The 14618-nt window shown below is 36.5% G+C and overlaps 1 protein-coding gene across 1 annotated transcript in view; it reads right to left on the bottom strand.

Moving 5' to 3' along the window:
• Window positions 1-14618, bottom strand: part of LOC135225786 (uncharacterized) — a gene marked incomplete in the record, with an annotated part of 392131 nt that overhangs the window by 283704 nt on the left and 93809 nt on the right. Inside the window, 1 exon segment of the mRNA XM_064265264.1 lies at window positions 14319-14510. Within this exon segment, the coding sequence (XP_064121334.1) occupies window positions 14319-14510 (192 nt within the window).

Genomic DNA, 14618 nt, shown 5'->3' on the forward strand with positions numbered 1-14618 from the left:
TGTATTATACCAGCCAGTATGTCCGAGTAGAATGTATTTCAGTATTTACATCAACATTAATAAACAAAAATAAACTTCTGTACCTTAATACCTTAATCTTTGAGAATCAAAGCTTAAGTCAAAATCATAAAACCATCAATAATTTCAAAATGACATTATCACTGATAATATATGACGCAACATTTATTTCCTTGTTACTGTAGCACCTACCTAAACTGATTTTTGACCAAGTATGGTGTGGTCATTTAATGCTACCAGTTCTCAGTAAGGTATAAACTTCATCAATCCAAACAATAAACAAGACACAGAAAATTGTGCTTAACAACCAGCAATATGAGTTATGCACCAGTTTCAATAAAACAACAATGAATAAAAAACATGCACTTCTGTTGTAGGCAGAGATCATTTGCTAGCCTGTTTGGGAAAGCTAACCCATGCACAACAGCAATAAACTTCCAACAGCCAAATGTGTTTAGGAACAATCATACATGTACAAGCTATGCACTGTTACAAAGAGAATGAATGAGTTATTAATCTTGATAACATTATGAGTGCCAATGTCTCTGATGCCAAAATCATTTAAGAGACTACATTACATAATGTAAAATAACATCAAAATCAAAATCTTGAAGAAAAAAAATTAAATCTTAGTTGTATCATATACAACAATCCTCCTTCAAAGACCTTACAAAAAATGTTCAGTGGAACCTCAGTTTTTGTATATGATTCGTTCTGGAATCTCCCACGAAGTCCAAAACGTACAAAAACTGAAACAATAATTGCCAAAGTTTTACATACAGAAAACAATGAGAAAGAAATATAAATCAATAATAACAAATGATGAAAATTTAACATGACTTACCTTTATGGAAGATTCTTGTGCATAAGGAAGATGGGGAGAAGGGGGCAGAGAGATTAATGTTCGGAAAAGGAGGCCCCCTCCGAAAGGATTTCAGGTATCGAGGACCTATCTGGGGTTACTTCTCCTCTTTGTTTTTTACTGGCACTATATAGGATTACTTCTCTTCTTTGATTTTTACTGGCACTATCTGGGGTTACTTCCCCTGTTTGGTTTTTACTGGCACTAGGACCAGCCTGAGAGTCACTGGACCCCTGTCGCACAATAAAACTGTCCAGAGACATTTGTTTCTGGCGTCTCTTTAGATTTTGCCTAATGTGGAACACGGTATTGACATTAAAGATGTTGGAGACATGGAACACAACATCTTTATTGGGTTGATAATTCTTCACAAAATCTTTTGATTCCCTCCACTTTGCAAACATGTCCTTAATCACTGAAGTTGGCACATTATGTAGGTCTGTCCTTCTGAATTTTTTGAACCAGCCTCTGCTGCCCTTAAATTCCACTAACATCAGCACTTGAAGGCATTTTCTTACTGTGATCGGCATGCAACACCCTCCAACACTTTGCTACGAATTCTTTCTTAAATTCTATAAAGTTTCTGGCCATTTTTACAGAAGGGCTGGCACTTGGAACTTTCTTTGGCCCCATGATGCCTTATTTAGCAATTGCACTCGAATAAAGACGCACAAAAAGGCACAACGAACACAAAAGCAGAATGGGTCACGAGAGAACACAGTAAGCTTTGCTGGGCGCTCAGTGCAGGCCTAGTTTCTGAGTGTACGAAATCTGAGGAAACGTACGAAACCCAAAACAAAATTTCGATGGAAAAAGTCAATGAAAACCAAATCATACGAAAACCAAGGCTCCACTGTAATTGCTATCCTTGTCTTAAGCCTGAAAGAAGTTTACTAATGCAAGTTTGCAGTCTGCTAACACACACGGGGCTACCTCTCATATTCCAAGCATGCTGATACCACTATCTCTCATTTTATTCCTCCCTGAATGCATTCCACTCTAAAACAAAATTTCTCATATCAAGCACAAAATCTTTGTACAAATGGTGGTAACTTTTCTAAAAGCATTACCCGTGAACTTTTTACTACAACAGGCCAAACACAAACACACACGTGTAAGAACCCAACAAAAATTTACTTTTATTCCTCTTAACTTGATTATGCTTACCTACTGTAAAATTTTAAAACCAATAGATTTGTAAAACTGATAACAATGTAAAACAATTTTAAAACCATTTTTGCATCAATAAGTTGTAAATCTTCATTCATCAATAGATGCTATTTCCTCAATAACAACTAAAATGTTAAAATTCCATAAACCATTGCGATATAAATAGATGCTGCAATGAATACAGGGCCCCTACAATAAAATTCAACGGTAAATACTACATATCAATGCCAGCACTAAATTCAAAGCTTTCTGTAAACAGAGCAATTGAAACACCATGTTCTTCAACATGTTCCATGCAAACTGAATGGGGTGCCAGCCCTGCCACATTTTGTTGTTGCAAATAAAGCACCTGGAATATCAGACATCCAGTAATTCCCAAAATGGGGTTGCTTATATCTTAGTTCAACATCTATTCAATCTAATACAACCATGCAGCTGGGGAGCTTTTTTGGGTGTGATTCCCGACATACAAAAAGCCTCTCACTATTAACAGTTCAAAATGAAAGGTTTTGGCAATCTCTGAAACCTATACATACCAGCACCTAATGATAGAAGGCTTATGATTCAAGTCTTCAGGTATTTTTTGTGGAGTCAACTATATCTCTAAATTGGCAAAGATTTAAAAGTTCCTATTCCTGTATGATTCACAGCATACAAATACAGTAGTACCTCGAGATACGAAAGGCTCAACTTACGAAAAATCCAAGTTACGAAAGCAAAGACGAAAAATTTTACTGCTCTACATACGAAAAGTTTTCAAGATACGAAAAGTTTCTGAAAGTCCGAGATTCGCCCCATAACAATTTTGAAACTCGCGCCGCACGCCGCCATCTTAGTTATAGTAGACTCGCCACCATCCTCCTGCTCTCCCATTGGTTCCTGATGCTAGCCAAGCCATGAATCCTTCTCTCTAATTGGACAGCATCCCTCCCATCATGAATCTTCTATACATACGTACTACGTGTTGGCGTGCTTTACCTCGGCCACTTCGCACCCGAAACTTTACCGTACGCAATCGGCATTCGTTCGCTCCAACGATTTCGTTTAGTAACGTAAATTCGTTAGTGATTTCGTTGCAGTACGTACATATTATCGTGTTGTGCTACTTTATCGTGTTGTGAGAATGTAACTTAATTACGTGCAGTACATAGAGTCATGGGTCCCAAGAAAGTTGCTGAAGTTCACAGAAAGAAGAGAATGCTTTCTATGGAGACAAAAATGGAGATAATAAAAAAGTATGAAGCTGGCTTGCGGTTGAGTGTGATCGCTAAGGAATACGGCCGAAATCCGTCGACGATAGGCACCATCCTTAAGCAGAAGGAAGCAATCAAAGCAGCTACACCTTCCAAGGGCGTCACTATTTTGTCCAACAAGAGGAGCCAAGTGCATAATGAAATGGAAAGGCTGCTTCTTGTATGGATCGAGGACAAAGAAATCGATGGCGATACGATAACCGAGACGGCAATCTGCCAGAAGGCCAGCGCTATTTTCGGCGATTTGATTGCCCAAGCCAAAGACGATGGCGGAGAGGGGACATCAACGGCAACCCCAGAGTTCAAGGCTTCTCATGGGTGGTTCGAAAAATTCCATAAACGGACTGGCATCCATTCGGTGGTGAAGAAATTGAAATTACGTAAACTATAAAAAAGTAAAACGAAATGTAAAAATAAAAAAAAGACAAAATAAATTTTATTTTAAGTTTTTTGTAAAGTTAAGTGTTACAGTTTTGTTAATGTGTTTTGTAAAGTTTAGTTTGTTTTTTGACATTTTTTTATGTGTTTCGTAAAGTTAAGTGTACGTATCTGCCGTTTGTCCTCCTCCTCCTCCTCTGCCACCACTTTCGGAGATAGCCTCACTCGAAGGGTAAGCTTCGACATTTTACGTTACAGTAATAATATTTCTTGTACACTAATATACACTTTATTTACAGGTTTGGATTTTTATTCTTAATTTAGGTATTGAATAGTCCAAATTGTTGTAGTATTTCATTGTTTATAGGTCAATTTAGCTTTATTATGAAATTTAATGGGGTGTTTTTGGAGGGCTTGGAACGGATTAGCCATTTTACGTGTAAAATGTGTTCCAAGATACGAAAAACTCATTATACGAAGGCTGCCTCGGAACGGATTAATTTCGTATCTCGAGGTACTACTGTAGTATGAATTAATTGTTAAAACATGGAATGAAACCCCAATATTACACTTAACTAGGAGGATTAGCATCTCTTAATTACATTTCTCTAAGTGAAATTTAACAAAAGAATATGGCGAGAAATTATAACACTTAATTTCCAGATGTTTAATAATTAGCTGCAAGTCAAGGCCATAAACGTCAGGAATGTTAAGCCATAACATACTTTACTTACACTGAACCATACACACTGATAAACTATTGGATTACACACACAACAACCAAATTCCAAACAAGCGCCTCAGTGGCGTGATCGGTATGCCCTTGCCCTGCCACCTCAGTGGCCGCGAGTTCAAATCTCGGGCATTCCATTGAGGTGTGAGAGATGTGTATTTCTGGTGATAGAAGTTCACTCTCAATGTGGTTCGGAGGTCACATAAAGCCGTTGTGTTCTGTAATGTAGACCTAAGCGATGGTGAAACTGGCCAAACTGTGCACTATTGCATATGTGTGTGTCAACAGGCACTAATTGGCCAAGAACAGCTATGAGAAAATTCTTGATATTGGTTGGTTTATCTTATGGAGGCCTGGGCAGGACCATAAGGGTGACTCCTTTGAGGACAAACTGCAGCTGCACTAAAAGAAATATACTATAAACTTCCCATCTACTTCCTCCTTTCAAATATCTATGCCTTGTTCTGTGGGGCGTGCCATTGCACCATAGATGAGGTAATTATGTTAGCATTTCACATATGGCCCTAAAAATTCTCCTTGAAATACACCATGGTCACTCTGTAAAAGTACCTCTATGGATTACAAGAATTCAATAGTAAATTGCATTTCATTATTTCATGGCAGAAAATAATTACCATTTATCTTAATTGTTGCTCCTCATTTGCAATGAAAATTGTTCCTTGCATATGCATAAATCTACTTTACTTTTTTTACTGCTTGCATGATTGATTTGGCATTTAAAATTCATTTCTTTCTCCACTTTATGTGACTTTCATTCCTCTCTCTCTCATGCATCATCATTTTAGATTGTTTAAGAAATCAAGATCATTCCCTTCTTTATTAATTGTAATTTATAGCTATGAATTTCACTAGCAAGTAGTCAACTTTGAAAATTCACCTTCTGTCATTGAACTGGTGGTCAATAAAAGTTATTAGCAAAATTAAAACTTGTTGGTCTCAGCTAGAAGTGTTGCTGTCACAGTTACTACCTGTGTTTTCCCTTCATGTTCCTCACACATATGTGGCAACTGTACATATCATTATCATTACTATTATTCAAAAGATGAACACTACTAATATGGAACAAGGCCACAGGGCCCACTGACTTGAGATTCAAGCTTCCAAAGAATATGGTGTTCATTTGGAAAAAGTAAGACGAGGTAAAGGGAAATACAGAAAGAGATCGCACAAATTAGAAAAGAAAAAATAAATTAATAAATAGATAAAACTGTATTAAAATGCAAGCAGAACAATACTATTAGGGTATTAATGCACTGTATCTTCAGTTGAGCTTTTGAAGTTCCAGTTGCATAACATCCTCAAGGAGACTGTTCTACAGTCCAACAGTATGAGGAATAAAAGACCTCTGGAACTGAGAAGTTCTACATTGAGGCATATTTACTGCATATTGATGCTGCTGTTCAGAAAATCTGGTTATTCTTGGCAGGGGATCAGGGATCAATTGTGAAAGATCTCTATTAAAATGTAACTTATGAAAAATTTACAAACATAAGACCATCTAACAGATGCTTTCTGGCGGGATTTGTTGGGATATTCTTCATGGCTGGCTGTCTCTTCCCAACAGCACTCAAACCAAAATATGGAAGGACCTGAGAAAATTCCTTCCACAGCCTGGCTTTTTCAGACATCAGTTTGGAATGAAGTCGGGCCTGTTAAAGCTTGTATTTGTGGTCGATCTAATACTCAGGATGTGACTGTAGGATGTCACATACCAGTTAAAGGTTTTGTGATCAACTTCATCTGAGATTGAGATGATACTCTACCTATGGACCTGGAGGGGGTCTTTGGCAAAATAGTTCGAACTGAATTCACCGTCCATACAAAAAAGATGCCTCACTGACTTACTGGGGAGGCCAATGGGAGGATTGTCAGGTAGCAGGAAGATGGTCATCTGCTCTGAGGGAGTGTCATTTCAACTTCCTGGAGCTGTTGGGCATCTTTCCATGTTAGAAATTCCATGTTAGAAAATTGTAAACTCCACAAGGGCAAAACAGTCATTAGTTCCTTTTGCTGCAATAATGGGCAAGAGAACAAACTCCATTACCATCTGTTGGTATCACAGACAGAAGGAAGAAAAGTTGTCTCCAAACCTCATGAGATGTGCCCTTCATATGGACTTTTAAATCTAAGCTACTGCGAAGATTATTTATATTTATCTAAAATTGCTAGGTACCTAGCACAAAATCTAAGAACTTCACCTATCCAACATACATACAGTCTGAATGGAAAATGGTGATAGATTACCTCCATGCTCAAAGCTCAGGTGAAATCTGTTGAAACAGGTTTACATTTTAATATTCACTTGTTGAAGTCAAGTGCCTTGCCATTACAGCAATCATGTCATACAAGATAGTGCTGTCAGAACTCATGCTCTGTTTTGGAACTGATTCTAATATAGAAACTTTCAATTCCCTTCTCCAGTCTTCTGCACTACAAAGGCCAGCTTCAACAAGGCTTCCCATGACCTGGTCCCCTGAATAAAGTTCTGAAGACTACTGTAACCCCTTCACTTCAGTGTGCCCAATACATCTATAATTCGTATGCAAAGGGGCAGTCTTCTTGACCACTTTGGCAGCATGAACTCGGATTAGTGAAAAGGACCCTCTTACATGGGGATAACATTTCATCACTCATACATCTAGCTGTAATATACTGTTGTCTCCTGGCCTATCATTCTTGGCCAAGAATGAGGATGTTTTAAAGGAAAATCCCCTATTCTTATGTGGGAACTTGAAACTTCCAATGAAACATGATGCCCAGTTCAAGCACTCAAGGTTCATCTAAATGTCACGGCAAACATCCCAGGTCCTCTTTTTCCTACACCCTTAGCACAAACAAACCACTCTCTCTATATGGACTGAGAATTATTTTAGTGTTCCTCATTAAAACAGCAGACCGTCACTCCTTTCCTAAGTCACATGACATCCAAAAGATAAGTATAGTACACTATTGACTTTCTTTGGAAATGATTCTTTCAAAGAAGTCTTTGAATGTACGGGGTGGTTATTAGACAGTATTCCTGAACCAGGGAAGGTGCAATAATCCCACAGCCAGACCTGACATAGTTATGTAAATCACCTTAGAACTACAAGGGACAATACACATACAAGTTTGTGCATTGTTTTCTGTTCTTTATTGCCAAACCTTAATGCATATCCAAAATAAAGAAATTGGTTGATAACCAGTAACTATATACTTCAGATAAAAAAATTTATCAGGATTGCTACCATTTATTTATTAGGAGCTAAGCCATTTGTTACCTGTCAATTTCTTTCATAAGTTTGTTTGAAAATGAACAGCACTACGTTATTAAAAAACAGGTTTTGACATATGATAAACCTATTTTTGGTAGTTGTTGAAAGCCGTCAAACCCACATACGTACTCATGGTTGTCAGGTGTGTGAGTAGGATTAATGGAAACCTGGGTAGTAATTGTGGATAGAAGAAAGAGCCCTGTTGTATGATTCCTTTATATTCTATCACCATGTCAACAGCACTATTCTTTTCAAGACCAATTATAAGAAAATTCTAAATTCTTTGAGATTGGTTGGTTTGCCTTATGGGGCTCAGGGGTACCATGAGGATGTAACTCCTTTGATTTGACGACTCACAGCAGAAATCAAAACCTGTTTATTTAAAGATTTGACTGGAAGGATGCAAATAACTACTGTAATAATTTAATCTCTCCTACTTCCTGCCATACAGGAATTTTAGATTACAAAATTTTGTTTGAGATAATGTAGTATGTTCAGCAAAATTCTCCTGTTCTACAAGTATAATTAAAACCTATATTTTCCCGCTCATAACCTTTACGTCCCATGTCAACTCTTCATGAAACAATAACTGTTGCCCTGCGCATGGCCTTCTGACATTTGTACATGAGACTGACAGATGACATATTTGTCTGCAAGTCTGCGAGACATACTGAATAACTTCCCATTTCCTCTACGATATGAACACTGACTGCCTGATCTTTATTTGTTGACATTTTTGTGATTGCACTAGTTTTTAATGTTCATGTTTATTTATTGCCTTGGTTTTTTTTGTAAGTACTTGTTTTGAAGTTGTTCAACTTTCATTCGAAATACTGTCTTCACTGCATTGTTTGCTAGTAATGGCATTACATGATATCAAAGCTAATAATGGGTTTAGGCCAAGTTATAATAGTTCCAATTCAATTTAAACTGAATAAGTTTATGTTAAGCAGTACCCCAACTTACAGTGTTAGCATAAGCAATAAGTTTAGGTGATAGGTTAAATATCATGGTTAAGCTACTAGGTATCTTGTAATTACTATGTTAGATGAAGAAGCTTGCTGAATATTATATGTGGCAGGGTACACTAAAGGCCAGTAATATGAAGAGCTAGAATGATTGAACAGATTCATTTGTGCTTCTTATTGACAACAATTCACACTGCAGCCTGCATCTGTAGTTACATTAAGTTTAGAATTAATAAATTTTCTGGCCAATTTGCAGACATGTATTCAAGCCTCCTTTTTGTGGCAGAAAATTATGCTGAAATATGTCTTTAGTCCCGTTTCTTTATTCCTTACGAATTATGATTCCCCATCCACAATTCCCATATCGTAAATTTGCCTCTCACATTTCATCCTCTTTGTTCTCAAGGGCATGTTGAACATTAACACATGGCAGCCTGTGGTTTAAACCAACCCTGGGCTATACATTTCAACTGCCCTAGTCTTCTTATATCTTCCCACATGCTGCTTTGTTAAAGATACTGAGTACAAAAAGTGTATGGGTGCTAAAATGCAGCCTTAGTTTTAAGATTAATATCTAATCCCTCCATTTCTTTTGTACATACTACTGGTACAGTAGATTCACATCAACTGTGCATCTGATGCCTAGGCCAGTCCCTTACGACGCTCCTGATTGAGAGCTTCCAGCCCTGTGATTGGCTTATCAACAGCCAACACTCCAGTCCCTTACGACACTCCTGATTGGCTGTTGATAAGCCAATCACAGGGCTGGAAGCTCTCAGTCTCTCGAGAGAGTTCTTGAGAAACTGAGAGTTTCCAGCCCTGTGATTGGCTTATCAACAGCCAATCAGGAGCGTCGTAAGGGACTGGCCTAGACATCAGATGCACAGTTGATGTGAATCTACTTTATCAATTTCCTGTTGACACACCTTACACCCTAAGTACTGCAGCCTTTTCTGATGACTGGCCAAAATTGTTAAAGGCCCATTCCTCTGTCTCTGTCTTCTTCACATAGTAAGTTTTGTTCATCCAGTCTGCCAGTGTCCCTGAGTCATTATTTTCATTGCATTTAATATAAAAACTGAATGAGTCCAACCACCCAAGTCCAAGTCTATGTAAACCATAAGATGCATATATAATTCACGAGTCTTAACACATCACCATGATGCACATTAAGCTACAAATGAAGATCTATTTAATATTTTTGTAGTTTTGAAAAAACAAAATCTTGAAATACTGGCTTTGGCTGTCATTGCTTAAAAATGCATCGCCACCATCATCCTTATACAACACATTCTATACAGAAAATCTGGCTGGTATATATATATAATCATGGAAATTGTGCAAACAGTATTCTACATTTCACAAGGTGATCAGAAAGTCTGCTTAGTAAAGTCTTCTTTAACTAGTATCATTAATATACAATTGAGCAGAAGCTCCAAAAGTAAAAAGTAACAAACCAATCTGGAAAAAAGATTTCAAGATTATCAAATTTTAATTACTATCAGACGACATTTTAAGAATCTGCTGAGAATTCATTTGTCACGAATTTAAAACCCTCCTTTCAGCACTAGACAGTATCATATTTCCATTACTATAAAAAAACATAATAAGGCAGTTTGTGAAAGATTAAATCACACTTTTTAAATCTTTAAAAAAAGAAAAAATATATAATTGAAAAATACTACACTACTTTTCTCCCTAGAGGGACCAATCTCTAAATTCTAATTAGAAGCATAGGTGCCATCTCCCCTTATACAGGCTGGTTAGCGCAAAAGTGGAACCTTAAATTGTTAAACCAACCAAGGAAAAGCCTTGGTTTGACTCTGTAAAGTACCAGTTTTGTCTCCTATGAAATATAAATTCTAATATGATAAAAAATTTTGGCAGCTATTGATGAAAATAGTAATGTATTCCTGAATTCTTCATTTTGGTACTTGAGATCTCAACTTACACCAGCAATCATCAGTAAGTACTTGGTCTATCCTTTGACGTTACATGCTGTAGCGTAGTTATGATCATTTCAAAGTGTCTTTTGGAGGTATTAGTAATTAGAAAGTATAGTGTTTCTACTGTTCAGGACCTTGCAATAGATGGTTTAACAATTAAGTTATTCACTATAAATCTGTGCTCAGTAGGTTTTACATTCCTCACAAAACAACAAAAGTTGTTCTGTCCGATCTAGATCATGAATCATTAAAATCTAATGATTCCAGGAGTTTTATTAAATTGTTTCCACCAATATTATAATAGAGAAAAAAAATTATTTTTTATAATGATTCTGGTTCAGTGGATCTAGAAGAACTACATGGGAGTCAATACCTCTGCAATAACTTGAGATGATTTTTACATCTAATTTTTGGTCTAAAAAAATTTCATTCAATCACCTTACACCTCAAACTAACAACATATTTTGGCTTTACTGATCGGCATATTTTAATTCAACAACTGTGTATACCTTAAAATTCAACACGAGAAATAGTAAACTGTGTACTATCCCCCCCAAAAAAGAGAAGCAACATTTTCATTAAATCTCATTCATTGAATTTCCATTCTTTTTCCTGAAAATATTCAATCTCACTAAATTTACTCTAGAATATGTATGACTATACGTACAATGCAAATTATATCATAAATCTTGAAGAATCTGCAAAATTAAAATTGTTAAGATACTCAACAAAACTGTACATATACATATGTACAAAGTAAATGGAATTTCTCATATGAACTTGTTTATACAAATCTGGAAGGCAGAATATGGATTTCTGAATATGGTAGTATGTATCACTGCAATATTGTTGAGTGTGACCTCATTGGGCAGCAGCATTGATGTGTTTTCGTCATCGAGAGGACGACATGTCGAGTGTGACCTCACTGGGCAGCAGCATTGGCATGTTTTCGTCGTCGAGAGGTGTAGTGTGTGACCTCATTGGGCAGCAGCATTGGTGTGTTTTTGTCATCGAGAGGACATGTTGAGTGTGACCTCACTTGGCAGCAGCATTGGCGTGCTTTCGTCGTTGAGAGGTGTAGAGTGTGACTTCATTGGGCAGCATATTGGCAGCAACTGGTGTGTTTTCGTTGTTGAGAGGACGACATGTTGAGTGTGACCTCACTGGACAGCAGCATTGGCGTGTTTTCGTCGTCGAGAGGTGTAGAGTATGACCTCATTGGGCAGCAGCATTGGCGTGTTTTCGTCGTCGGGAGAACGACATTTCGAGTGTGACGTTTGGCCACCATTAGCGTGTTTTCGTCGTGTGGAGAACGACATCATGTGGAGTGTGGCTTCATTGGTGTATTTTTGTCAGCCAGGGAGCGACATTGTGTGGAGGGTAACCTCAATGGCAGCGTGGAGCTGTATTGATGACCTTGTGTATAGGATTGTCTGTTGTTGCTGTGTCGTAAGCCGTAATCTCCTTAGGTGGAGTGTGACCTTTGTAGGCTGACCTAATGATGCCTTGTTTAGCCTAATTCTCAGAATTGTTTAGAAGTCACACATTTAAGTAATGTAATATTTAACAGTTCACTTATGATGTTTATTATTTTCATATCTTGAAGAATGATTCAAGTGCTGGTGGTTAACTTTGTATTGATGTTTAATTTTGAATCTTGCTCTATTTCAATGTTGACTAATTTTGAATATATTAATAATTTGGAGTAATGCTGCAGGATCATTTTGAATGTTATTTAATTTTGTAGTAGTATTAATTTTGATATAGTTAATATTAATTTTGGTAAAATTCAATCTTGGATTTATAGACTATTATGCTGCTTTTAAATAACTATGTATCCACTTATGGATGATCTGATTTCAAGGGTATTGACTGACGTACTGACTCACTTGTATAAAGGTGTAAATACTAAGTAACTGTAATAAACTAGTTTAAGGTACCTTTATTTTGTTTGTTTAGTTACTCCCTCCGTTGCTGGGCTCTATCTCTGCCAGTTTTTCCAGTCCTGATCGTTCTAGAATTTAAAGAACCTGATGAACCATTGACGGTTCATAACAATATTTACTCATTTTCCTTTATCAAAAGTCTTCTTATTTGTTTGTATTTCAAAGTGTTAAATGTTAGCTGGTTTTAATGGCAATAAATATTGTGATGCCTAAAGTGGGATGAACAAATCTAGTTAAATCTGCAATCAAGTTGTCTACGATGTGCAGAGCCTGGGAACTTTGGGCAGGAAAACGTAGGACAGTGGATGTTACTGACATATTGACTGCCACACTTCATTGATTATGACACAGAGTGAATGCTAGCTGTTTACTAGGTTACTGTCATAAAAAATCTTTATCTAGGTTAAAGTAGTCTGTCAACTCAATGAACTTTTTCTATACTATTCCCATTCTAACCAGTTCAGAGTTAGCCTATACTAATGCTAAAATGGCTGCAATACTAGCCGCAAAGTTGAAGGATCTCCCAATACATGAGCAGAGTTATTTGTAATTATAAATATTCTTTTCTTTACACAGCTTTTTTTCAAGAATATTTTGCTGATGAAAATCAATTTTCAAAAGTAAAAACCATATCAAGAAAGTAAGAGCAACCGTAGCCTATGGTTGAATTTTTTTTTAATGTTACAGCAGCTGTCAAATCAAGTAAGAAAAAAGTATGACCTTTGAAAATTAATTTGAACTCCACAATCGCTTCAAATTGGATGTAAATCTGATAACGCATGATCTTGGCAGCCCTACTACCCACCATTCCAAGAAGCTATGCACTGACCCATCACTCTCCTCGCCTTTTCCCTTCACAAGTCTGCCCACCAATATTATAATTCTCTCTCTCTCTCTCTCTCTCTCTCTCTCTCTCTCTCTCTCTCTCTCTCTCTCTCTCTCATAATACTGCATTCATCCTTATATTGATCTATACCTTTTTCTTTGATACTGACCAAATTTTGAACCATTCTCTCTCAATATTTAAGATTGTTTCCAGTTATGCATGAATTCTATTTCATTTATGTGTCATAACATCAATTCTGAGTAAGATTTCTTAGTAGATTTTAAAGAATGGTTGATACTATATTCTAATCTGAACTGTTGCTACTAAAACTTGAAAGAATAATATAGAGGCTGTTACTGTATTTAAGTATCAGCGATTACAGAACTTCTGTAAAATCTTTATGATTGAAAGTTGTAGGAAATCAAGCAAGCAACAAACATGATAAGACTCTGAAGCTCAGCCACCTTTTTGGAGTTTAAAAATAATGCATTATTAAATAATGTGCTGATGATGTAAGAAAACTGTTACTTAATATTAGTTGCCGAGTGTACAATTAATTCTTCCTCTTTCCAAGTGCACATAACCACAGCCAAAACTTGTCAAGTAAAACAGTTAAGTTATATTTCATTGAAAAAGTATAGGTTAAAAAGCCTAAGGTGTCAATTATGTGAGTTAGTCCATTATCAGACTAATTATGCTTTTAAGAACCCAATACCTCACACTGAAATAAATAAAACTAGATATTTCTTTCCGATATTGAACAAACAGAAACTTTGCAATATGTCACTAGTTTTGTAACCCTATTTGTTTTTTAATATGATACTGTATAGTGTGCAAACTGTATACGTAAAAAATAAAATATGAAAAAGTACAAAAAATAGGTTAACAAACTCACTGATCACCCAAAAACCTGCTTTCTCTTTTGCTTTTCAAAAAAAAATACCTCAACTAGTTGTTCCTTAACACCATACAGCTCTTTCTCAGACTCTAGTTGTGCATCTCTCTTGGTTTGAACAATGATATTGGCCAAGTCATCACTTGCCTTTTGAACCTCTTCACATTCTCTCTTTAACTGGATAAGTTCTGTATTGCAAGTTGCCAGTGAAAGGGTAAGTTGGGATCTTTTCACTGACACCTACAGAGAACATCAAAATATAGTACTAAATGTTTTGCATACAAAGTAATAATCTGTTAAAGCAGGGAACAAATAAAACTCATGACATGAAAAGCTAATACTAAAAAA

The sequence above is a fragment of the Macrobrachium nipponense genome, chromosome 13, assembly GCF_015104395.2.
Source record: "Macrobrachium nipponense isolate FS-2020 chromosome 13, ASM1510439v2, whole genome shotgun sequence".
Lineage (NCBI taxonomy): Eukaryota > Metazoa > Arthropoda > Malacostraca > Decapoda > Palaemonidae > Macrobrachium > Macrobrachium nipponense.